Source organism: Nelumbo lutea, chromosome 1 (genome assembly GCF_056320005.1).
Source record: "Nelumbo lutea isolate HS-2025 chromosome 1, American lotus-T2T, whole genome shotgun sequence".
NCBI lineage: Eukaryota > Viridiplantae > Streptophyta > Magnoliopsida > Proteales > Nelumbonaceae > Nelumbo > Nelumbo lutea.
Window position 1 is genome coordinate 215040400 of NC_142684.1, and position 26994 is coordinate 215067393.

Below are 26994 nucleotides of genomic sequence, written 5' to 3' on the forward strand. Positions count from 1 at the left end.
TTAAAGAAAAAACTGGAAATTTGCCATCGCCATAAACTCGAAAAAACTGGAGGGATATATGTCAAACAAAAAGGGATAGGAGGTAAGCGAAAATAATCCAATCTCAGTTTTAGCTCCACTAATGACTTGCAATTAAAAAGACAGCCACGCAAATTGCCATCGCCATAAACGTAGAGATCAAGCAGCTGAACATGGCGGAACACAGCAGCACTGACCCGATGCCTTCAGGCATTGATGGCAACATCGAATTAGAAGAAACTGCTTGAGAAAACTCAAATTTAAGGGGTCACAACTTCAGCATAAAATAAAATGCCAGTGAACACTCAAGATTTTTTTTTTTTTTGAGGAGATAGATGAACACTCATGAATGTGCATTATGAAGTAAAGACAATTTCCATGAAAGAACAGTTATAGATAATAAGATGGGCTGCATAATGAATTAATAGTTTCCAGATCTATACACGTATGATATGCCTGCTTGCATCAATACTCATCTAAAGCAAAAGAACCTGTAGAACTTACCAACAATTTATAAAACCATAGTACGAAATACATCAACTTCTTTCCTTAAAATAGTAATCAAATATTCATTAGAAAATAGAATGTTTCTGATGAGAAGTACAATAGATTAACACCAAATTAATGAAGCACTCTTCCTTTAAGCAAGCTATCCCAACGTGAGGGAGAACATTTCGAGCCAACTTTATGCAGTCGGACATTAATATATTGCTTCGTCTGGAACAGTAAAAAACATTAACAAATGCGAATATGTAAGAAAGCTTTACATATGCAAAATATATGTGAAAAAAAAATGTATTTTCTAGGTATTCCATAACTTCTTTTTTTGGATTGATAGACATTTCAAAACTTAACGCGAGTAACCTAACAAGAGAAATCCATATGCAGATAGCAAGTTGGAAGTGTTAAGTGTAATACCATCGTTGCCATCATCCATGTTAAAATCGTCTTCATCATCATCAAAATCAACGTTCTGCAAAATTGTGCAATAGGATCAACATAGTTTTACATGAAAAATGACAGAACCCAGATCTCAGTGAAGGTTCCGTTAATTTGCTCATCGGTGTACCCACTGACACTTCTACAAATAAACAAAGCATGGCTTTTTATTTAATGTAAATAGGTTTTTGTACCATAATAAGCCACCCCCACCAAAATCCAAACAGGAAAAAAAATCTGCACACTTCAGTGTCCATGTCTAGATGAAAAACCATAGTCACATCTGTCACATGTAAGGTTTTCTGATGTATCCTGATTTCAAACCAAAGTTGGATTTCTCTGCTCTAGATATTTACAGTATTCAACAAGGAATTTAGAACTTGATTCATGAATCAGGGAAAAGCATGAATGACAAAAAAAAAAAAAAAAAAAATCTAACAATATCATTATACATCATGGCAATATGAGAAATTTCGAATAAAACTCTAGAAAATTTGAGAAGCCCTATAACTGAAATTATGTATTAGTTGTGGGGAAATGATCATTGCGTAGCCTGATTATGCTGATCTCAGCATGCACAAAATTACAAAAATAGATACTTGGTTTGGTCTATAAGCATCTTCTTAATAAGTACTAACCTGGTTATAGTCACCATCATCACTAAACTCTTCATCAACCTCCTCTATTCTTTCTTCATCTTCATCCTCATCCTCACCTTCTTTCTTTTCCTTCCCACCTTTCTCATCTGCATCCTGGTCATTTAAGAGAGTTGAGCTCCAGATAACTTAAAAGTAAAATGAAACAGAACAAAAAGAAAAAACAAAAGAGGCATGGACACAATCAAAGCACAAAAATAGCTTAACGGAGGAAATAAACAACTTCATAAAAATAAATAAATAAATAAATAAACGTCTAATACATGAATAAAATTAAACTAGCTCAGAAATTGTCATCACAAGTAATACCATCCTAGTTCCTTATAAGAAATACAATGGTCTATAAGTACAAAGTAGATCAATTACCTGAAACCTCGACTCCATCTTCTCAAAGATATCTAGTTTCTGTAGGCCTGTTTCACAAAAGCATCAGAAATTAGGTGGCAACAAGGAAACTCTGTATTCTGAAATTTAATCAAGCCAGATAGAATGTTAATTTGTGTCAGACATGTCAACATCATAATGCAGAATGGGTCACATCACATATCTCTCGATACCCTAAACATCTAATGATTACACAATCACCCCACCCCATAAGACAGGTTTCAGAGCTCCCTTCAGCACTATGATAAAACAAGTTGTAGGAATCTCCTTGTAACCAATTTAAACATGAACCCTACAAATAAAATTATGATCAATCAAACTAACTAAATCTAAATTAAAAATCACTCCTTAGTAGTGAATTTAGTGGTGATTGTTTCAAATAACCAGACCATATCAGTGAAGTTTCCGTCACCAGTTGATGCCACCCTTTTTTAATAACTAACTCATAAATTCATTGAGAAAAAATAAAGAACAGTTTTGCCACCCTTGTGTTGCCCTAAATACGCTCATCTCTGACTTAATCTATCCTAGTCTTAGCACCCATCCATTTCATCATCTTCATCTCTTCAATGCTCATTTTGTTGACATGTTTCAAAAAAAAAAAAAACAATCTAAGAGATGTATCACAGAAAAATATATATATATAAAAAAAAAGGTTCAGGTCAAGGAGATGTGCATCTTGAGAAAACAAAGAACATAAGAACAGGCATGGTAAGATAAAAATTAGTACAGTATATTCAATATGCTTGTTTCTCTACTATATTTTATAAACTCAATAATTAAAACACGTGGTGCCATGAGATTGGAAGCAAAAGGCCTAACCTTAGTTTTCAATGACTTTCATAGATTAAAAAGAACAAATTCGGATTAGCTGCATTTGATAGACAATCCAGATTTCCTCCTCACACTCACCTTACAGCACTTGCAGCTGTGCATTGGGAACATATCCCGCACTTGTATATTTTATTTATTTTCCAGTGAGTATGCCTTTAGTGTATATAGAAAGTCTATGTGCATGTCTAAGATCAAGGAAATAAATCGTTATCCAACCTGCTTCTGGATTCCACCGTACTTTCCTTTGGTCGTATTGCACTTGCTTTGTACCTGGAACATAACATTCTCCAAAGGTATTAAAATATTTAACCAGAACAAAGAATCCCAAATAAAAACATTTACATTTCTTAAATTCCTAGGAAGTTTAGACTGCAGACCTTTAATTAGTTCAAGCGGAAAATAAGCAGGAGAAAACTTTAGATGATATGAAAGAGGATCACGTCTTGTCTTGGTTTTCTTCTTTCCTCGATCAGAATATCGTTCTATATCTATGTCATGGCTTGCTGCATACCATAAATTTGAAAAAAAAATATCAAAATGACCTTGTCAAATGGAAGTAATGATATTAAATATCAAAATAATATTAAAAGTAGGTGGAATCATATCGAAATAGTATCTTTAGGCACTTCATGCTGCAGGTTTGATAAAAGGCTGTTGCATGATGTTGGTCACAGCTATCCAGGATCGTGGAAGAGTGGATTGAATTCAAGATCAACAATGATTCTATAGCTTAATGTCTAAAACTACGATGCTAGGTTCTTTCATGTTCATTATGCATTCATGAAACTAGACTAAAGCATGGATCCCATGTATATCTAATCAAAAGTTAGCATTTGAAGATATAAATGTTAGAGAACTGATAAGTAACCAAAAAAATGATCATTACAATAAAATTAATAAACAAATTTGCTCAAATGGGATTTTGCATTTCCCAATATAATTTCTACTATATGAATCACTCCACATAGCAATCCTATTTCAGATCCTTGTGTGTCTGTCTACTCCACATAACCATTTGCCATCATTAAAGACACATCAAGGCCTTTGGATTTCTCCATACACATATGTTAGTATTGCCAGTTAAGTAGAAAAGCCGGCCTAGAATACACAGACATGATGTAGATGGTGAACAACCTTCAAGAGGTTTTGGTGTGAATAGAAAGCAGGCTAGCTAATGATGACAAATGGTTTCTCTTGGCAATAAATCCGATTGAAATATGAGGAAGTAGAGAAGAGAAGGGAAGAAGAGAGGAGAAGAACAAAGAAAGGAAGAAGAAAAGGTTTGGAGCAATGGAACAGTACTGGCGGCATCGGTTTCTATTATATTATATAGGGCGGCAGAAATAAGAAGGGAAAAGACTCTTGTGCCCCTACTGTAAGTGAGTACAATAACAGATAATAAAAAAAAGGCTTTAACTAGCCAAACAAACCCTAACACAAATAACTAAATTATTTCAACACTCCCCCTCAAGTTGGAGCATAGATGTCAATCATGCCCAACTTGTCACACAAATCATTGTGCCGCACATGATGAAGACCTTTGGTGAAGACATTTGCAAGTTGTTCTTCTGAGCTGACATATGGAGTACACACTTCTCCACTTACAAGTTTCTCTCTAATAAAATGCTTGTCCACTTCAATGTGTTTCATCCTATCATGCAGGACTGGATTAGCAGCAATATTGATGGCAGCTTTATTGTCACAGTAGAGTGACATAGGGTTGCTCACTGCAAAACCCAGTTCACCAAATAGATTTCTTATCCACATGATTTCAGCAACCCCATGAGACATCGCTCTATATTCTGCTTCAGCACTAGATCTAGCCACCACACTTTGTTTTTTAGTTCTCCATGTGACCAGGTTTCCTCCTATACCCACTGGTAGACTTTCGATCATCAACTGCTCCTGCATAATCAGCATCAGTATATACTTCCACCTTTAAGTGTCCATGTTTCTGGAACAACAAACCAGCTCCGGGAAACTTCTTGAGGTATCTAAGGATCCTCTCTGCAGTTTCAAAGTGAGTTGTCCTAAGATTGTGCATGAACTGACTAAGGACACCCACTGCATAAGCAATATTAGGCCTAGTCATAGACAAATACAAGAGTCTCCCTACGAGTCTCTGGAACTTCTTCACATCTTTCAAAAACTCTCCCCGACTGTCTCCCAGCTGATGATTAGATTCAATTGGTTTTACCCCCAAATTGCATGTATCTTCTAGTAGATCTAGTACATATTTCCGTTGGGAAATAAAGATGCCCTTGTGAGAGCGAGCAACTTCAATTCCAAGGAAATAACGCAAGGGGCCTAGATCTTTCACCTCAAATTGAGTGGTTAAGAATTTTTTTAGTCTCCGTATTTCAGCCTCCCAATCTCCTGTGGTCACTATGTCATCCACATACACAACTAGAGCTACAATTTTCCCTTCACCTTTTTTCACAAATAGAGTGTGATCTGACCGGCATTGTTTGAACCCTATATGTTGAACTACTAAGTGGAACTTACTAAACCAAGCCCAAGGTGATTGTTTCAACCCATATAAAGATTTTTTTAACCTGCACACTTTTTGTTCACTGCCTTTGGCACAAAAACCTGGAGGTTGGGTCATGTACACTTCTTCTTCCAAGTCACCATTCAAGAAAGCATTTTTTATGTCCAATTGGTGAAGTTCTCAGTCAAGATTTGCTACCAATGAAAGAAGAATCCTAATAGAGTTCATCTTGGCTACTGGAGCAAAAGTCTCTGCATAGTCCGCTCCATATACCTGTGTAAAACCTCTTGCTACCAGTTTAGCCTTGTACCTTTCAACAGTTCCATCAGCCTTGTGTTTCACTGTGAACACCCACTTGCAACCCACTAGTTCCTTCCCTTCAGGAAGATCCACCAACTCCCAAGTGCCATTTTTGTGTAATGCATCAATTTCTTCCGACATTGCATCTGTCCATTCAAGTTTAGATAAATCTTCTGTCACATTCTTAGGAACGGGGACACTGTCCACAGAAGAGAGGAATGCACGGAATGAAGGTGAAAAGTGATCATATGACACAAAATTAGAGATAGGATGATTAGTGGAACAAGATCTAACACCCTTTCTCTTAGCAATAGGAACATCAAGATCATTGATGACAGGGGAATCAACATTGAGAGGAACAGGCATATCAATAGGAGCAAGTGTACCTGGCTGATGAGAAGGATCTGCCTCTTGGAGAATCCAATGATGTTGGTTGCATAGTTTCAAGTTCCACGACTATTGAACTCTGTTGGCTTTTATGGCAAAGATGAAAGACACGGAATAGAGGAGGATCGGGTAAAGGAGGTAATTGAGTTTGAGTCGCCTATTGCTCCTCAACCCTACTCTCCCCCTGAGGAGAAACCGGGAAAAAATGTTGATTCTCAAAGAATGATACATCAATGGAGACATAGTACTTGCGAGAGGTAGAATCATAGCAATGATACCCCTTTTGAGATAAAGGGTAACCAAAGAAAACACAAGGAATAGCCCGAGGATCAAGCTTACCTCAAGTAGGGGACAAGTTATGGACAAAGCAACGACACCCAAAAACACGCATTGGAATGGTAGACAATGGAGTTGTAGGAAACAAAAGCTGATGTGGGGCCTTATACTCTAGTAACCGAGATGGCATACGGTTGATGATGTATGTAGCACACAAAACTGCATTCATCCAATGATGTTGGTTGCATAGTTTCAGGTTCCACGACTATTGAACTCTATTGGCTTTTATGGCAACGATGAACGACACGGAATAGAGGAGGATCGGGTAAAGAAGGTAATTGAGTTTGAGTCGCCTATTGCTCCTCAACCCTACTCTCCCCCTGAGGAGAAACCGGGAAAAAATGTTGATTCTCAAAGAATGATACATCAATGGAGACATAGTACTTGCGAGAGGTAGAATCATAGCAATGATACCCCTTTTGAGATAAAGGGTAACCAAAGAAAACACAAGGAATAGCCCGAGGATCAAGCTTACCTCGAGTAGGGGACAAGTTATGGACAAAGCAACGACACCCAAAAACACGCATCGGAATGGTAGACAATGGAGCTGTAGGAAACAAAAGCTGATGTGGGGCCTTATACTCTAGTAACCGAGATGGCATACGGTTGATGATGTATGTAGCACACAAAACTGCATTCATCCAAAAACGTTTTGGCACATTCATAAGAATTAATAAGCCACGAGCTACTTCGAGAAGGTGACGGTTCTTCCGTTCAGCAATACCGTTTTGTTGGGGTGTCCTAGCACAAGAGCTTCGTTGAAGTGACCCACTCGAAGCAAAAAAGTCCGTGAGATCACTATGGAAGTATTCCTTCGCATTGTCCGACTGGAAGATATGGATTTCAGTTTGGAACTGAGTGAACACCATGCGTTGAAAGTCTTTCACAATTTTTGGCACTTCATCTCTAGATCGCATAGGATAAACCCAAATGTATCTAGAGTAATCATCAATCAAGGTAATGAAGTACTAATATCCAGCCTCAGTAGGTAGAGTAGCAGGGCCCCAAACATCAAAATAAACAATATGAAATGGAAATTCAGATCTTTTATTTCTCAAAGGAAAAGAACTTCTACAATGTTTACTCAATTGACATGTCTGACACTGTAACTGACTCACTGACAAGGACTCAAACAACTTTGGGAACATAACTTTCAATGACTCAAAAGAAAGATGACCAAGACGATTGTGCCATAAATAGGCTTGACTCTCACTGGACAAACTCATGGACTCTATAGCCACAAGACCAACTTTATTCTCCAACATGTAGAGACCATCCACCATGCTTCCTCTACCAATCGACTTCCCCGAGGCCAAATCCTTAAACACACATGAAGACAGAAAGAAAGTGACTGAACAGTTCAATGAGTGAGTTATACTACTAATGGATAGCAAATTTATAGGTAATTTTGGAACATGCAGTACATTAGAAAGGGTAAGGCCGAGTGGGAGAGGTATGGTACCTTGGCCAGCTATGGTAGAGAAAGAACCATCAGCTAGCCTCGGCTTATCTCTTCCAGAGAGAAGGTTATATGTCTGAAATAAATTTGACTTATCGGTCATGTGGTTTGAGGCTCCGAAGTCAATAACCCAAAGAGGATCAGTGGTATGAGATGACACATGGAAGGCAGTGGCAACGTTACCTGATGTATACACGAAAGAGGTAGAGAGAGTAGGACCAGAATCCATCTGGCGGAGAGTCCTACCATACAATTCCAAATGGTCACGAAAGGAGTTGGTAATTTCTTCCTTAAGGTCAGAACTGGGACGCCTCTCCTGTGTTACCAATGGACTAGTCTCTAGAGATGCCATATTAGTTGAGTTACACTTTTTCTGATTCTGCTGACTTAGTTTCTTACCCTGATCAGGTGTTGACTTCTTACCCAAATCTTGTGCCCATTTAGGTTTTCCATGGAGACCCCAACATGTATCTCTGGTGTGTCTTATCTTCTGGCAGTGAGTGCACCAAAGTTTACTCTTATGATCTGTTCTCTTCTGAGAGTCACCTTTCTTAAAAGCACCTCCGACATTTGTATCTGAATTTCCCCGGACAGCTAGGGCAACTAACTCCCCCTCTACACAATTCATCACACTTCTTCTACTCTCTTTTGACTGCACTAAGGCATAAACCTCCTAAACTGATGGCGCAAGTCTTTACTACCCAAGGTCTGCACCCTGATGGACTCATATGAAGGATTCAGCCCTAGAAGGAAGGCAAAGACCCGTTGCTGAGATACAAGTGACTTGTACGCCTTTGCATCTTTCATCACACTTCCAATTCACATTCTGGTAATGATCAACTTCTTTCCATATCGATGTCAAATCAAAATAGTACATCGAGAGACTCCTCTCCCCCTGCTTGCAAGTAGAGGATTCAGCTTGCAATTGGTATATCTTGGCATAGTGTTTCTGCTCTGAATAGGTGGACTTTGCTTGTTCCCATATCTCACAAGCAGTCTCAGCCCATATAAAAGTCTTCCTTACCTGTGGCAGCATGGAAACCAAGAGCCATGACATCACCATACTATTCTCTTGGTTCCACCTATCATATCCAGCATTTCCGTTCTTCGGTTCCTTCACTCTCCCATTGATGTATCCTATTTTCCCCCTAGCAGTGATGTTGAGTTTTATTCCCCTAGACCACTCAAGGTAATTCAGACCATCAAAGGAAATAACAGCCATGGGGAAATTCATATCCATTCCCCCACTCACTCCATTGTGGCTCCCTGAAATCTCTGAAGTAGCAGAATTCTCAGACGACATGGTAAACACAATTTTTTTATCTAAACTCTCAACTTAGGATCCCTCCTTATATCGACAAAAGCTCCACACAAAACAATTCAGTTCTTGACTTAATCTGAGCACAAAAAACAGCACCAATTTCCAAAGAAGAATTATGACGAGACTAATTTTCGGATCTGCATGAAGAACAGTCCCAGCCTAGTGGTTTTCCAATAAGTTCCACCACAGCATTAATCAATAAGAGAGATCCTACCACACATGAAATCAGACTAACGAGCAGAGAAAACAGGTCATCTGTGACCTACCTTTTCACAGGTACATAATCACACGATCCAACAAATAAAAGAGGTATAACCCTCACAAAATTTTGCCAACATTCAGTGGTTTGGATTCATTTGTTCTCCACTTGGTACATGACCAAGGAAAGAAATAAAAGAAGAAAGAAAACTTTAGGGTTGTACCAGTTGCAGATCTGATTTGATCAGCCCAGATTCAATCCTCTATTCCGCCCAGATTCAGCAACTTGAAGAGAAAACTTGGTCGCCCAGATTCAACAGCCTTGCTTTGATACCATCTTGGCAATAAATCCGATTGAAATATGAGGAAGTAGAGAAGAGAAGAAGAAGAGAGAAGAGAAGAAGAAAGAAAGGAAGAAGAAAAGGTTTGGAGCAATGGAACAGTACTGGCGGCGCAAGCTTCTATTATATTATATAGGGTGGCAAAAATAAAAAGGGAAAAGACTCTTGTGCCCCTGCTGTAAGTGAGCACAATAACAGAAAATAAAAAAGGCTTCAACTGGCCAAACAGACCCTAACACAAATAACTAAATTATTTCAACATTTTCCTAAGAAATGGGCAAAAAGACTAACTATAACAGGTCAACGTATGGATGGCATGTAATACATCCATAATTGAGTGTTTTTTATCTACCTGTCATAAATTCATACTTACTAAGTTGGCAAGGGTAAACTTGTTTGGCGCAATAACCTATATATCAATAAAAGAAATTTCAAATGTGTAGATCAAGAACAACCCTGGGTGTTTAATATAACCGTCTTTCATGGATTACTAATAACTAACCTCTAGAAAACCAGTAATGATAGTTTTTGCACCACATGTATCTCATCCAAAAGATATCACTTTGTTTTGAGATTGAAACAGAAAAAGCATGGCTAATGGGATGCAAGGTGTGCCATGAACAATATACCAAGTTCATGTATTGAAGAAACAAGCTATAGTTGTGCCAGAAACCAACAGGAGGGGAAGTTCATTGTTTCTAAATTCAATCCTTTATTTCCCTTTAAATCAAGCTTCTGAAGAACGGGTACATTCCTCGTGTTTTTTATCAGTAAATAAAAATGAATGATTTACCTGTTATATTTAATGCTCACTGTTTGTGGCTGCCTCTTCAAGATAACAACAACAACAACAACAACAATAATGTAAAAGGATCAATAAATGGAATTACAAAATATTTAATGCTTACTTTTAGGGGTTGCCTCTTCAAGATAATAAGGAGAAGACTTCCAATAATTTTGCAATTTCAAATTCCAGTAAACCAAGACCTTCTCCTCTGTCACACCATTAATGTCAGGAAGTGAAACATCTTCCTGCAATTGTGTAAACCAACAAATAAAGTCCCTGCAATTGTAAAAGCCAACAAGATAAAATAGCGTAAAGGCATCTATTAAACAAACCACCCACAGAAATCTTGGACTATGTTGAAATTCTAGCTATATGGTGTAAAGCAACACGAGCTTCACTACAACATAATATTCATAAAGGTCAAATTAGTTAATATAGTATACCTTTGCTTCTATCAAGTTTTTAATCAAAGGCATTCAGGTTTCACAAAAGGAGTGTAGGGTTTGCAGATTATACGAGGAAAAAGTTAAAGAAGAAGATGAAGGAATTGAAAGAAAGAATTGATTGAGCAGAGATTATGGTTGAATACCAACAACTTAGTGCTTTTAAAGATTATTTATAGTGGAAAATCTTTCTCAATAGATTACATAAAACCCCTAATTAAACATTTTCTCCTATTTAGCCCATTCATATTCATGATTCAATCTATCCCTGGGCCAAATTACTAGAGACATGGAAAATCTAAAGAGCATCCCATCTGATTAGGGCCACTAGAGACATGGAAAATCCATTTATCAGACAGACGCAGAGGAGCGGGAGAGAGGGAGAGAGAGAGAGAGAGAGAGACTCAAATTTTAAAAGAACAAGCATAGGGAACAAAAATACTTGAAGGGTGGACCCAGACAAAGATCTCAGAAGCCATTTGAATTATGAGCTCAACCTGAAAGCAAGGGACTTTATTCTCTAACAGAATGATGGAACCTCCAAAGACCTAGAGAGAGGTCAAGCAACAAGCTAATAGTCTGTGAAATCTTGTACTTTTGGGTGGATCTTAAACAAATCTGAATGTAATCTTTGAAATCCATTAATAAAATTTCTTTTACTGATAAAAAACAAGCTGATAGTCTTCTGCAATCCCCCAACTGATGCCTCTCAAAGTTATAGAACAAGATAGTAAGCCGTTGGAGGAGGAAAAGGAGCTCTCTTCTCACTGAGTTTCTAGTCCTAAAGAGTTCAGAATAAGCATTGGAATCTCTTTGTTAAAGGGGCTCTGCTGCATCATCTGCATTCATTGTATCTCTTTTTTGAATAACTTGTCTAGCAAACTTTTTCCCTAACCCATGTACACAAAATACATACATATACAATTTTTTTTACTTAAATGTATGCATGTATAGATATACAATTATTTTTTGAGTCCACCAAAAAAAAATTATGTATGAATGTACATTTTCTTTTGGATTAAATTTTTGGAAACTTTCTTTGTACACTGATCCTTTTTTTTGATAAATTTTCTATACTGATCCTTATGATGCAAGATTTGTTGATCTAAATCATTGTATGGGAGAATTGAAAATTCTCTGCCAGCTATAATGGTCAGAGGTTACTTCAAAACCTTTATAAGCAAGCTCATGATATAACTAGATTTTTTTTGTGACCCTTCCTCCTGATCTGAAACCATCTCATTATGGTCCAAATTTGACTCCTTAGGATGTAATTCATTAGGGTCAGAGGTCTCCAAATTCAAAAGTACTTGATCCTACTTAGGAACTGCAAGAGATCCAAATAGGAACTGCACTTCGACTTTTCTATAGCTTAGCCTAAATTCCATTTATTATCTGTATCTGTGATCTCCATACCCATAGGAACAACATTACATCCAGTCTTTTTTTCTCATCCTTATGATTCCCCTGATTTTGTCTGTCAGTGAGAACAGGACACTTGAAAGCTAATGGGTTTAGCTGTCCAACAATTGACTTGGTACTTCATGTAACATGCTAATAATGCTCAAAACTCAGATCAGCAAAAAAATACTTGAACTTCACCTAGACAAGGTGCCACAAAAAAAAGGAGACACTCAACAAGGTACCAATTTGAATTTGTTATAATTCGGCCTGCCTTTGAGTTCTGTTAGTCTGATAACAGTCAAGAAGAAAGAGGAAGAAAGAGGGAAGAAAGGGAGAGAGAAAGGAGGAGAAAAAGAGAGAAGAAAAGTCTGGTTCGAATTAGAGAAAAGTGACTCTCCCATTCGGCCAGACATGTTTTTATATTATTGATATAATGGAAAAGACACATGTGCCCTTATTTAAGTGAGAGACACTAGTTCTAATATAATATTACAGATCAGCAACCTCAACATAAGTATAAAGACAGAAATACCCTACACTAACACTCTCTCTCAAGCTGGTGAGTATATATCATATAATCCTAGCTTGTTACATATGTAGTCCACTCTTCCCCGACTCAACCCTTTTGTAAATAAGTCTGCCCACCGGTTTCCAGTATTAACGTATACAATGTCTATCACTCCATTCAGCACCTTCTCTCTCACAAAGTGACACTAGTTCTAATATAATATTACAGATCAGCAACCTCAACATAAGTATAAAGACAGAAACACCCCTACACTAACACACCCTCTCAAGCTAGTGAGTATATATCATATAATCCCAGCTTGTTACATATGTAGTCCACTCTTCCCCGACTCAACCCTTTTGTAAATAAGTCTGCCCACTGGTTTCCTGTATTAACGTATGCAGTGTCTATCACTCCATTCAGCACTTTCTCTCTCACAAAGTGACAGTCAACCTCTATGTGTTTGGTTCTTTCATGAAACACCAGATTAGAAGAAATATGAACTGCAGCCTGACTGTCACAATAGAGCTTCATTGGAGTATTAATGTTGTATCCTATCTCCTATAGAAAGTTCCTTAGCCACACTAATTCACAAGCAGTATGTGCCATAGCTCTATATTCTGCCTCTGCACTGCTTCTTGCCAAGACTGTTGCCTCTTACTTTTCCATGTCACCAGATTACCCCCCAGAAAAGTGCAATAACCTGTGGTAGACCACCTATCAGACATAGAACCAGCCCAGTCGGCATCAGTATACCCTTCTATTTCAAGTGTTCCACCACTTTTGTATATCAAACCACGACCAGGGGCCCCTTTTAAATACCTCACAATTCTTAGAACCACATTCCAATGAGGAACCAGAGGTGTCTGCATGAACTGACTTACCACACTAACCGCAAACGAAATATCTGGCCGATTAATGGTTAGGTAGTTTAGTTTACCTACAAGTCATCGGTATCTGCCAGGGTCTTCAAACACTTCACTCTTATCACTGCTCAGCTTAGTATCTATTTCCATAGGTGTTTCAGCTGGTTTAGCACCTAACAAAATTGTTTCCTCCAGCAAATCAAGCACATATTTCCTCTGACACAAATTAATACCGTGCTTAGACCTTGCTACTTCTATCCCCAGGAAATATTTCAATTTACCAAGGTCCTTTGTTTGAAAATGTTCCTGTAGAAAAGTCTTCAACCTGTTTCATACCAAACTTCTTTACCACCTCACTAAACCTACCAAACCATGCTCGAGGAGACTGTTTAAGCCCATATATAGCCTTCTTGAGTCTGCATACTTTACCATCCTCCCCCTGAGCAACAAACCCTGGTGGTTGCTCCATGTAGACCTCCTCGAGCAAATCACCATGCAAAAAGGCATTCTTGATATCAAGCTGATATAGTGGTCAATCATACATAGCTACACGAGAGATCACAATACGAATCGACCCTATCTTAGCAACTGGGGAGAAGGTCTCTGTGTAGTCAATACCATAGGTTTGGGAGTACCCTTTTGCAACCAATCGAGCTTTCAGGCGCTCAACACTACCATCAGGCAAATACTTAACAGTATAAACCCACTTACAACCGACAACCTGCTTTCCAGGAGGAAGAGCGGTGAGGTCCCAAGTATGATTATAAAGTAGAACTGAGAGCTCTTCTTCCATTGCACGGCACCACCCTGGAGAGGCAAGGGCTTCCCGAACATCCTTAGGAACAACAACTGAGGATAACAAAGAGATAAACTGGCAATGAGAGGCGGAAAGGTGAGTGAGTGAAACATGATTAGAAATAGGATGAAGGGTGCAAGTGTGTTTATCTTTCCGCAAGGCAATGGAAGATCAAGATCAGATACTGGGTTCGGGGCTAGTGTGGAGACAACTGTCGGATTTGTCGACGGTGGAGCTGGAGGAGTAGCAGCCGGTACACGTGGGCGATGTGTATACACTTGACAGATAAGTGGGCGTTCAACAGGTGGTGGCACTGGAGGCAAGGAATTGGTCAAAGCTGGAACAAGGGGAACAGAATCAACAACTAGAAGTGGAAGAGGGGGAGATGATGAGGAAGAAGCATCACCGACCCCAAGAAAAACGGAGTAGACTCAAAGAAGGTAACATCAGCACACACAAAGGAACGTCGAGAACTAGGATCGTAACACTTATACCCTTTCTGGCTTCGAGAATAGCCAAGGAAGATGCACTTAAGGGATCGTGCATCTAACTTGTCGTTCCCGGGGCCCAGATTATGGACGAAGCAGACACACCCAAATACCCGGGGAGAAAGAGGAAACAGAGACAAGGTGGGAAACAAGGTAGTAAATGGGGAATGACCATCAAGGATAGATGTCGGCATCCGATTAATCAAGAAGCAAGAAGTAAGCACCGCATCACTCCAAAAGGGTTTGGGAACATTCATGTGATGCATGAGGGATCGTGCTATTTCCAAGAGATGACGATTCTTTATCTCAGCCACCCCATTTTGTTTGGGGTGTAGGTACATGAGGTCTGATATATAATTCCATGTTGGTCCAAGTATTCTTGAAATGATGAAGATAAATATTCACAGCCATTATCAAAACAAAAAATTTTAATGTGAATACCAAATTGATTGTGAATCTCAGCATAAAATTTCTAGAATATGGTAAACAATTCACTTCGTTCTTTAATTAAATAGAGCCACGTCATCCTTGAAAAATCATCAACAAAAATGACAATATCTATATCCATTGTATGACATCACTTTATAAGGACCCCAAACAACCGAGTGAATCAAAGAAAAATGACTCGACACACGATTATCAACCCTAGAACTAAAGGAAATACGATGGTGTTTCCCAAACTGACACGACTCACAATCTAAAACAGAAAGTTGACTCAACGAAGGAACCAAAGATTTCAAAACTTTCAGCGAAGAATGACCAAATCGACAGTGCCACTGGAGAGGAGAGAGAGATGACTGGAGAGTTGTTGATGTTCTTCCACCACCGTCAAGATAATACAATCCACCAACTTCATGCCCTCCACCAATCTTCATCCCCGTCTTGAGATCCTGAAAAACACACATAGAAGGGTAAAAGGTAATGGAACAATTAAGTGACTTGATCAACTTACTAACAGACATAAGGTTAAACGGAAATTTAGGGACATACAAAACTGAGGATAGGGATACAGGGTTCAGGTCAACATTACCAACACCACAAATGGAGGATGTGGAACCATTAGCAAGGGTAACAGATTGTGATGTTGAGCAATGAGAGAGTGAAGAAAACACACCTAGAATTCTAGTTATGTGATCGGAGGCTCCAGAGTCAATAATCCAGGGATTGGGTGTGGATGCCAAACAAGATGCCAAACAAGCCATACCTGAGTGTGCGAAAGTAGCCGTGTTCTGCTAAGATGTGGATTGGACAAACCTCTCATACTCATCACATGGAACACTCGCCACCTCCTTCCCGAAACCATTTGTGGATGTAAGAGGCATCTGATCAGCTGAACGATTCTCCTGTCTAAAACTGAAACTAGTGTCACTAGTCATGGCATGATTAGCCCAGGTTGAGGGTGGACCATGCAAGTCATAGCAATAATTAATGGTATGTTCATCCATACCACAATGAGTACACCTCGGACCTGAGCCACGTCCTCTACCACGGGCTCTCCCTGAATCTCTACCTCCAGTACGACCACCACCACGGTTATATGTAGGTCCACCACCACCACTCCGGCCATATACCGGACCACTACTACCACCACGGCCAGACTGAGCTCCTCGAGCTCCACCTCTAACACCACGGCCCCTTGACACTGCGAAGGCTGATCTATCTGAGACATTAGAGTTCTCAGTAGATCCAATAGAAGTCCTCTGAAGTCGAGCAAACACCTCTTCTAAAGAAAGGAGAGTTGACCCTCCTAGTACTGAGCCTATACTGGTTCATACTCAGATTCCAGCCCCACCAAAAATCGAGTCACGTCAAGTTGTTCTCTCTGTTGTTGCTGAATTTTGACATCAAAAGTGAAGGGGTGATAAACATTCAACTCATTACGGATGTTTCTCACTAGCATAATACTCCTCAAGACTCTGATTGCCCTGTTGCAGATGAAAGTATTCCTAATACAGCTAATATACTCTGGTTGTATTGTCTTGACCAAAATACAACTTCTTAGCATGGTCCCACACATCTTTGGCAGTGTCAAGAAATATGAAATTTACACTAATCTTGGGTTCCATACTATTCCATAACCATGTGATAATCTGTGCATCCTCTTATTCCCAATCTTCATACTCATGAGAATCAGTGGAGGGTTTCCCCTCCCTTATGTGTTTCACCTTCTTTTTCTTCAAAAAAACTTCTACAGATTTAGCCCAAGGTACATTATTCTCTCCATTCAGTTTAATGGAGGTCATTTGAACATTCAGGTAGTCAGTAGGTATCATCACATTAGATTTGCTATCACTGTTATCTCCCATTGTTGAATTCTGTTATCACTAAATTCGGCACACTACACACTGTTTGATCACACTGATCACACTGGTTTCAGCACTTGTTATTGCTTAAGATTGCACTTTTTACACCACAAACCCTACCCTACGATTACCTAAAATCTCACCACTATATGAGCATTACTCCTCCATCAAGTCACACAAAAAACATCATAAACCCTAGCACACTACAGTCTGAAATTCCATCATACGATCTGAAACATAATTCCTATTTGACTCATAACAGAAAATATGCATAGAAATCTCTTACCTCATCACTTGAAAGATAAACCACACGAGAAGAAAATCAGTCCACACAAGACACCCACTGCACCACACGAATCAGCCCTCTTCTCTTCATCGATTAGGGGAGGGCTACTTAGAAACCACAGCAACCGACACACAAGACACAACTAGAGGCATAGAAACCTCCAAGGGAAGAGGGCGACCACTCCTTTTCAGCCCTTTCCCTTATCTCCAATAGATGGCAGAGAAATCAAGGGAAAACCCTAGATTGAGTGTGCAAAGAACAAAAATCTGGGCAAATCCGAGCTGCTTAGTTGAGCTCTGATACCATGTTATAATTCGGCCTGCCTTGGTTCTGTTAGTTTGATAACAGTCAAGAAGAAATAGGAAGAAAGAGGGAAGAGAGAGAAAGGAGGAGAAAAAGAGAGAAGAAAAGTCTAATTCGAATTACGGAAAAGTGACTCTCCCATTCGGCCAGACATGTTTTTATATTATTAATATAATGGAAAAGACACATGTGCCCTTATTTAAGTGAGGGACACCAGTTCTAATATAATATTACAGATCAGCAACCTCAACATAAGTATAAAGACAAAAATACCCCTACACTAACAGAATTTTTTCCAAATTTCTCCTTTTTATTTTTTTTACTATGTCTATTGAATATTTTTGTAACATAAAAGTTACTAAAGTCCATTACCCATTTGTTGTTTGTAGACGTTTCCCTTCTTTGTCTCCTAAATGAATTTTCTTTCTCTTTCAGATTCATGCATTTAAGAACACTCAATTTAAAAGATGTGGCTGAGAACCTAGGCAAGGGGCATTTCAAGGTATGTGCTTCACCCAGGCCTAGGTGCAGTCCCTTTGAAAAGGTGGGCACCTGGTGTGCCTCAACCCAATCATGCGCCTTTTCAAGCATAGTTATATTCAATTTTATTTCAACAATATGTTTTATATGTTATGTTTATGTAATTTAATATAACCCAATAGGCATTTTAAAACACTGTAGTTTCTTTTAAAATTTATGTTTGCATTTTTTATTAACATTATTTATTTATTTTTAATTTTATTTTGATTTTTTAATTTAAAAAATTGTGTCGTGCTTCAAAAAGGTGAACACCTCACCTTGTGCCTCAGGCATCAATAACCCCTTGCACTTTTTTTGTGCCTTGTGCTTTTAAAAAACTGCCTAAAGTATTGCACATCTGAAAATTGAGTAATGTTTCCAAACTTTCTTTAACTGTAGAGCTACATACTAAAGCATAATTGGATACTGCAGCATGCTTAATCACTAACAGCTACAATTTTTAGTAAAGTTAGAATACTGGAGACATTTCTGAAGCCTTGCATAAAAGAAACCATGAAGAAAATGAAAATCACCCACTGGAAAAGGAATGTTAGGCTCTTGTTTTGCAATGCTAAAACCCCCATCTCCACGTCCACGCCCTCGTCCACGCCCTCTGTATGACATCCCTGTAAAGAAGAATTAGAAGCAAGAACGAACTAAATGTGAGAGCAGAACTATGAGGACAGAAAGGAATTTAAAGCATGACACTGGAAATCAATCAAGCAAGGGTCCACAGAGAATAAATGATAAGGTAAAAGTAAAAACAAAAGATACTCTGAGTAATGCAGATGTTACAAAAATCCTCAGCCTCAAAATTAACTTGATTGGATGATTGTAACTTCTCAACCATTCACCACATTATTCTCCTTCTGGAGGGAGAATAACCACATGATCGGGTTCATGAACTAAAGCTAGAAAATCCACTTCCTAAACTACTATGAAATCTCAATATTAGTTGTCTCAAACCCAAAAAGCCAATGACGCAAATGGAACTACCTAACTTAACACCAGAACTGAACCAGATCAAAATTGAAAGAAAAATGTTCTCACATAGTTTGACATCCAATGAAGAAGAAAAGATACAGGCCTTTCCTACATAGCCTAGATAAATGGATATCTAGTAGGATACAGGTGAAACATACTCACTGAATCCAAGTATGAGCATTATCTCAAAACCTAAGTTAGTGATGCAGAAAACCACTTACAAATCGTATGGAATAACTTCTCGTTAAAACTGAACAAAGATTATAGTAGCATGGTTGCATAAACCTTAGCTTCAATAGGTACTATGCATCAGTTTAACAATCCTATGGTCATTTAAGGGAAGGAGGAAACAAACCAAAAGTCCTAGAATGCCAACAAATTGATAACTCAAAACCGACACTATAGAACAAGAAATTCAAATTTCAAAGTATGAATGAAATCAGGAAAAAAAAAAAAAAGAAGGCAGGGGAAGAGAAAGAAATGACGATCTTTTTAATTCGTACCCAGACACTAGCAAAGATACAAGGAGAAATCCACAGATGCTTTAACAATTAGACTCTTTTCTCTTCAATAAACAACAAGCAAACCAATTGACCACAAGTCTGCAGCTCCTGCGCTACTCCTGCAATACAATGAGAAAAACTAATATATAGGGACTAAGGGTGCAAATTTAGGCGGGCCCAAAACGCAGTTCGCAATTTTACACGTGCTGGGCAATCCTTGTATTGTGTTTGCGTTCAAAAGTTCACAGGCTTTCTAATTTTTTGCCCCGGGTTTATACTGTTTTTTCCCATTTCTGACTTCCATTGATTAGGCATATTGAATCATTTGATGCCAACAAATATATGGAATAGTTAACTATTTTTTTTCTTTTTTGGTAGAGAATATTAAACTTCATTGAATCAGAAACAGAAGGGTTACAGATGGAATTGTTGGGTTCGACTCAATGGCCCAACCATCTTGGCATCACCTCTGAGTCTGAGAATTCCCCAACATCATTCAAACCTCTCTTGGCTAACATATGAGCTAGTCCATTAGCATCCCTATTTACAAAGGAGAATAAGGGCTCAGCCCCTTTACAAGAAAAGAGAATATCCTTGCATAAGAAGAAAGCTTCATTTACTGACGCCAAATCCTTAGATTTCAAAGCCTGAACCAGAGTCAAGCTGTCACTTTCCAAAATGAAACTTCCAGTAAAGAGCCAGTGCACCAGTTGGATTCCTTTTAAACAAGCCAAAGCTTCTGCTTGAAGTGGAGAAGAGCTTGATGCAGGACAAAAAGAGATTGCCAAAATGTAACCACAGTGATTTTTAACAGCAATTCCAAAACCAGCTATCCCAGGAACTTTAAAGCTCCCGTCCACATTAACTTTTACATTGCTTTCTGGGGGAGCTTGCCAAAAAGATTGTTTGGTCGGTCTAGCTTGAGCTTGCAAAGTATTTTTCCATCTTGGCAGCAAAGTCTTCATCCTCTCTTTCCAAGCCTTGTTACAATTTGAGAGAGCTATGTAAAGGTCGGGTTTGAAGTTTCCAAAGATGAAGGTATTTCTGGTTCTCCAAATTGTCCAAATTAACAAAGTAGAAAAACTCAAAAGCTCTTCTTTCCTTACTAAATTTTGAGAACATTTTTCTATCCAGTGACTCAACCATGCCTCCAAAGATTGGAAATTATCTAAATTGTCAGTGTTGTACCTGAAGATAGACCCGAATCAGGTTAGTGTTGCATGTTCACACCTCAACAAAGCATGTAAAACTGATTCCTCCTTGCCACAAATTTGGCATAGAGGAGAATCAATGATGCCATTTGATGCAATATTTTCTCCCAAAGCTACAACATTCTAAAAGCACTTCAAAACAAACATTTTAATTTTTGGATCAATTTTTATTTTCCAAATTTCTTTCCATAGCTTCTTGTTTAGACTATTTTGACTTTCTAGAGAAGAGTTTGGATCTTGATTTATGAAGTTCTTGGTCAGAAAGTAAGCTGGCTTTACTGATAATTTTCCAGATGAGCTTCCTTTCCAAATTAGTCTATCTTCTCAGTTACCTTGAGCTAGATTAATCTTCAGAATTTGGTTTGAAACGAATTCCGAGAAAGTATTTCTCATTAAATTCACATTACAGCATCTCCAATCTTGATCAATGAGATCACTAACAAAGATTGGGATGGGTCTTGGAGGTTCTGGGCCCATTAGCCTGAAGCTTGGGATATCCCCTAATAGGGGTGAGGAAAAAAAAAACCAAAAAAATCGAACTGATCAAAAAAACCAAACGAAACCAAACCAAAAAATCGGTTAACCAAACCGGTCAGTTCGATTTCAGTTAACTAATATAAAAAACTAGCGGTTAACCAAACCAACCGGTATACATAAATTTCTATATATTTTATATATATTTATGTATATGATATATATTTTATATATATTTTATATTTTTTATATATTATAAATTAATAAATATGCATTATATATAAATATATATTTATAATATATGATATATCATTTATTATTTAAAATATGATATTTTATATACATTTATATATTTTTATAATATATATTGTAAAAATAAAAAAACCGAAAAACTGATGAACCGAACTGGTTAACCGGTTGGTTTTGATTTGGTTTCGGTTACTGGTTTTCCAAAAACCGGTAGTACCGGTTCAGTTACAAAAAAAGGCCTAGTGTTTGGTTAACCGAACCGTGAGCACCCCTATCCCCTAACCATGGATCTTTCCAAATCTTGACTTTTTCACCTGTATTAACATCCCAAAAAGCACATAGTCTAAGAATTTCCTTTCCTACGAGCAAGCTTTGCCAACCCCAGGAGCCTCTCTTTGGAAGATTATCATTCAAAAAATCCTTGCCTCTTAGATTCTTTGCTCTAATTAAATTAATTAACTATTTGACTCCTTTTATATTACCACTGAAATTGCAATAAGAAATGTTATATTTGAATTAATATTCCCAATACATCATGTCATATAATGTATTAGGAGAATTAAGAAGTTTTATCTTCCTCATGCTGCACTCAGGTATCAGGTCCGTCCATTTGAATTATTCTAGCTAGGAGATCTACTCTCTCAAATGTTATCCAGTTAGATTATCATAACCATCTGATCTTATTGTCGTTGGCTAAAGTTTGATGCAGTTGTTCTTTAAAATTCTATTTATTGGATGATACTAAAATAGTCAATAGGCTGAAAATTATCTAGCGTTTAGGATTTTTTTATCGATATTAGATAGTCCATGATAAAATTCTGTCTTTTCTAAATCACAAGGAGAAACAATTCTTGATATGTCTGTCACATTAACTCCAGACCCAGATTACCAGTTGCTTTTGTTCCAACTCTAGTAACCAGAAGTTCTAGGTTTCCAAGAAAACTAAACCAACCTTTGCAACTTCTAAGCAGAAAGGCAGTAGTGCAAGATCTACTATCATGATGAAGAATAGGGACACAGGGTATGTGTTCACTAGGGCTTCATAGGTAACTGATGCTTTCAATAAGGTTGCCAAGGCAGCAGGAGAGGTGTCAAAAAGCAAGAGAGAAGGTTGGCATGGCTGAAAAGGAACAGAAAAGAGGAATTGTGGAGGACTATGCTCAGTCGGGTTCATCTCTCTAAGTCACCAAAAGCTGCATCAGGTGAGGAGCCTTCCAAACCTACACTTGCACAAGGGTTGATCCTAATTGACTAAAATTTTGTAAATATCTTTGTACATTCTTGGGATTTTATTTGTCTATGATTTGCCAACTGCTTTGTTCTTTTAGTTTGAAGATGGTAAATGTAGAATAGGTTACTCCTTGGGCCAGGCTCGGGCCCAAAAAGGCAAGAAGTCAAGCTTTTAATTTTTTGGGCTGGGCTCGGGCTTAGCCTTCAGGTAGCCCGAACCCACCTGAGCCCAGCCCAACTATACACATTAATACATACATACATACATACATATATATATGTATGTATGCATGTATAATTTAGACTGGGTTCATTGACCAGCCCGAGCCCAACCTGAGTGCATCAAATTACAATGTGGGTTGGGCTTGGGTTGGGAAGATTAGGCTCGATCCGGGCTCGGGCCTTAAGCCCAAATTTTAGGGTTGAGCCCAGGTGTGTGCATCGGAAAAACGGCTCACTTGCCACTTGGGCTGGAAATGGAATCGCCACCCGTCAAATTAGGAAATTGAGGTGATGGGACCTCCGATAATGATATTTAAAATGCTTTGTTTTAACAGTGACTCCAAAACCCAAGGCACCAGTCCAAACCAGTCCGGATAAGACTTGAATGGGAGAGGGAAGGATTAGGCACCCCTCTCCCGGGTCCAAAGGTGGGGCCCACATGGTGATTCCTAGGCAAATATAATACAATTAATCAAGCAAGATAACAATAAAGAAAATAAACCAAAGAGAAAAAAATGACTACAAAAAAGAAAATGCTCCTTTTATTTATTTTTTTATTATTTTTATCTTTTTTTATTATTTATTAATTTATTTTTGTTATTTTCTTATGGAACCCTATTTATTTATTTATTGTTTAGAAAAACTTTTTACATTTTGAAAATTTGTTTTACATTTTTATGTTTTTGTTTTTTTTTTCTTTTTCTTCTCTCTTTTTATTTATTTTTTTATTATTGTATACTTCGCTTTTCTGTTATTATTTCTATTTTCAGTAGCTTATTCTCCCATTATCTATCAAGCTGAACACCTGCAGCTGTTGATCACATTTGTTATTACAGATTTTCACTTTTATTTTTTTATCATATATTTTGCTATGATTATATTAGTTTTTTCTTTGTTTCAAATCTATTTTGTTTTTCTGTAAGTGGCATTCTTCCCATCTCATCCTAATCCGCATACAATTGTGGATCATTCCAGCTCTGTTATCTTCCCCTTTTTTTTCTTGAATTAATTTTATTTGTGATGAAATGAATCCTGGTGCCTCCCACTGACTGTCATCTCCAACTATAGTTCACTGTCACTAACAACTAATTATCTATCAAGCTGAACACCTGCAGCTGTTGATCACATTTGTTATTACAGATTTTCACTTTTATTTTTTTATCATATATTTTGCTATGATTATATTAGTTTTTTCTTTGTTTCAAATCTATTTTGTTTTTCTGTAAGTGGCATTCTTCCCATCTCATCCTAATCCGCATACAATTGTGGATCATTCCAGCTCTGTTATCTTCCCCTTTTTTTTCTTGAATTAATTTTATTTGTGATGAAATGAATCCTGGTGCCTCCCACTGACTGTCATCTCCAACTATAGTTCACTGTCACTAACAACTAATTATCTATCAAGCTGAACACCTGCAGCTGTTGATCACATTTGTTATTACAGATTTTCACTTTTATTTTTTTATCATATATTTTGCTATGATTATATTAGTTTTTTCTTTGTTTCAAATCTATTTTGTTTTTCTGTAAGTGGCATTCTTCCCATCTCATCCTAATCCGCATACAATTGTGGATCATTCCAGCTCTGTTATCTTCCCCTTTTTTTTCTTGAATTAATTTTATTTGTGATGAAATGAATCCTGGTGCCTCCCACTGACTGTCATCTCCAACTATAGTTCACTGTCACTAACAACTAATTATCTATCAAGCTGAACACCTGCAGCTGTTGATCACATTTGTTATTACAGGTTTTCACTTTTATTTTTTTATCATATATTTTGCTATGATTATATTAGTTTTTTCTTTGTTTCAAATCTATTTTGTTTCTGTAAGTGGCATTCTTCCCATCTCATCCTAATCCGCATACAATTGTGGATCATTCCAGCTCTGTTATCTTCCCCTTTTTTTTCTTGAATTAATTTTATTTGTGATGAAATGAATCCTGGTGCCTCCCACTGACTGTCATCTCCAACTATAGTTCACTGTCACTAACAACTAATTATCTATCAAGCTGAACACCTGCAGCTGTTGATCACATTTGTTATTACAGATTTTCACTTTTATTTTTTTATCATATATTTTGCTATGATTATATTAGTTTTTTCTTTGTTTCAAATCTATTTTGTTTTTCTGTAAGTGGCATTCTTCCCATCTCATCCTAATCCGCATACAATTGTGGATCATTCCAGCTCTGTTATCTTCCCCTTTTTTTTCTTGAATTAATTTTATTTGTGATGAAATGAATCCTGGTGCCTCCCACTGACTGTCATCTCCAACTATAGTTCACTGTCACTAACAACTAATTAGATCTGATGCTTCTCGTTTCAACTTCATGAAAAGAGGCCGAACCCGATGACCACTTCACCCAACTCCCAAGAAAAACACAGTGATAAAATATCAAATAACACAGAAGAATTCGAATGCTAGCATCAATTTTAATGACAGTAAATATGGCAAATAGTAAGTTTGTTGAACACAGATGTTACAGAATCTAAAATTTCAACCCTCGCATTTAGACTGAATACAATACAAGAATTGAGCAAATATTCTGCAGAATGAAGCAAGAGAAAGCAGAGCAAACAGGATATTAATCGTCAGAGAAAATAGAGGATGCTCGAATCCATACTTAAAGAAATTAGATTGCACTTTAATTCTAAAACAAACGCACGCAGCGACCAGAAGAAAAGAAAGCTGAGAAATAGCATCGAGACAGAACTTAGAAAACTAGCGGAAACTGGAATTAGCTACGTCGCCCTTTTTATCTCTCTCAGATCTCAACACATCAGGGGTTGAAAATGAAGTGTCTAAGAAAATAAGAAAAATAAATCGCAGACTTACCCGAGGTGTGTTCGGCCTGAAATCGAACGATTGCTGATCGGGGAACTGATAGAGTAGACAAGGAAGGTTCGAGAAGGCACTGAATCTCTGTTTCTACTCCCTGAGATGACACGGTTGAGCTGTTGCCGCTATCAAAAATTTGGACTACTGAGTCTCAGTAGCCGTCGTCGAGGGGTCAAGGATGCTGAACATAGGAAGAGAATGGCGGAGATGGAAAATGATAGAGAGAGAGAGGAAAGAGAGAGAATGAAGGGGAGAGATAGAGAGGAACTCAGAAGAGGGAGGCTCGCAGCCACTGTAACGAGTTTGATGGAGAAGACGATGAACAGTATTCTCCACAGTGATTTTTCGATTAGGGCGAAAATGAAATATTCGGGCCTTTTTAACGTGAACAGAGTGAAGAAGAGGAGGAGAATAAATGTCAAACAAAAGGAGAGAATGAGGGATAAAGCAGGTCGCCGCTGCTTTGAGTTGCAGTGGCAATTTGGAAGAACAGGGGAGCGAATCAAGAAGAAGAAGAAGAAAAAAAGAGGAGAGAGGAAGAAGGAGAAAGAAAGAGTACTCAGAGAATAAGAAACCGGTGAAGGGTGGGTTTTGTCGTCGAGCTGCCGCCGCTCTGGTTCTGCGCTCGAAGGGGAGAAACGATGGAAAGTCAATTCCTTCGAATTCTCCGGATCAGGGCGAATGAAGATGTTTTGGTTGAATTTATATGGGAGGCAGGGGTAATTTCATAATTTTGGAGAATCTGAGGAGCATATTTGTAATGTCGGAAAAGTTTGGTCAAGCCGGGTCAAAGGGTGGTGAAACCGGGGTTTCGGATGGATGGATAAGATTTTCGGTAAACAAATGGAGGGTTGAAATGGGTCTGACCACAAAGAGTGAGTTTAGGGGGGCTTAGCCTAAATGGAATCTTTTT

At 38.0% G+C, this 26994-nt stretch overlaps 2 protein-coding genes across 4 annotated transcripts; both read right to left on the minus strand.

The window, feature by feature from the left end:
* Window positions 1-411: 411 nt before the first annotated feature.
* Window positions 412-26760, minus strand: LOC148880918 (uncharacterized). 3 transcript variants are annotated; one of them, XM_088963002.1, is made up of 9 exons: window positions 26079-26760; window positions 18905-18993; window positions 10573-10696; window positions 3209-3334; window positions 3048-3101; window positions 1980-2026; window positions 1596-1709; window positions 937-991; window positions 412-735 (listed from the first exon to the last, which is right to left on the minus strand). In XM_088963002.1, exons 2-9 carry the CDS (start codon window positions 18989-18991, stop codon window positions 719-721), a joined length of 624 nt encoding a protein of 207 aa, XP_088819128.1. In that variant the 5' UTR covers window positions 18992-18993; window positions 26079-26760; the 3' UTR covers window positions 412-718. The 3 variants fall into 3 exon arrangements, with proteins under 3 accessions (XP_088819128.1, XP_088819130.1, XP_088819131.1); XM_088963004.1 differs by having other exon boundaries at window positions 10573-10727; XM_088963005.1 differs by having other exon boundaries at window positions 18901-18993; window positions 26079-26758.
* On the minus strand, window positions 20295-20819 carry LOC148880919 (uncharacterized). The gene has a single exon (XM_088977563.1). It carries the CDS (start codon window positions 20817-20819, stop codon window positions 20295-20297), a length of 525 nt encoding a protein of 174 aa, XP_088833689.1.
* Window positions 26761-26994: the final 234 nt, after the last annotated feature.

Bases quoted from the DNA above. Each gene is read 5' to 3' on its own strand.
- LOC148880918 (XM_088963002.1), bottom strand. From the start codon at position 18,991: ATGTCATACAGAGGGCGTGGACGAGGGCGTGGACGTGGAGATGGGGGT. The intron at 10,697-18,904 runs GTGGGTGATTTT...ACACAATTGCAG, and splicing joins AGCCTAACATTCCTTTTCCA to GAAGATGTTTCACTTCCTGA. The intron at 1,710-1,979 runs GTAATTGATCTA...TTAAATGACCAG, and splicing joins AGATGGAGTCGAGGTTTCAG to GATGCAGATGAGAAAGGTGG.
- LOC148880919 (XM_088977563.1), bottom strand. From the start codon at position 20,819: ATGAAGACTTTGCTGCCAAGATGGAAAAATACTTTGCAAGCTCAAGCT.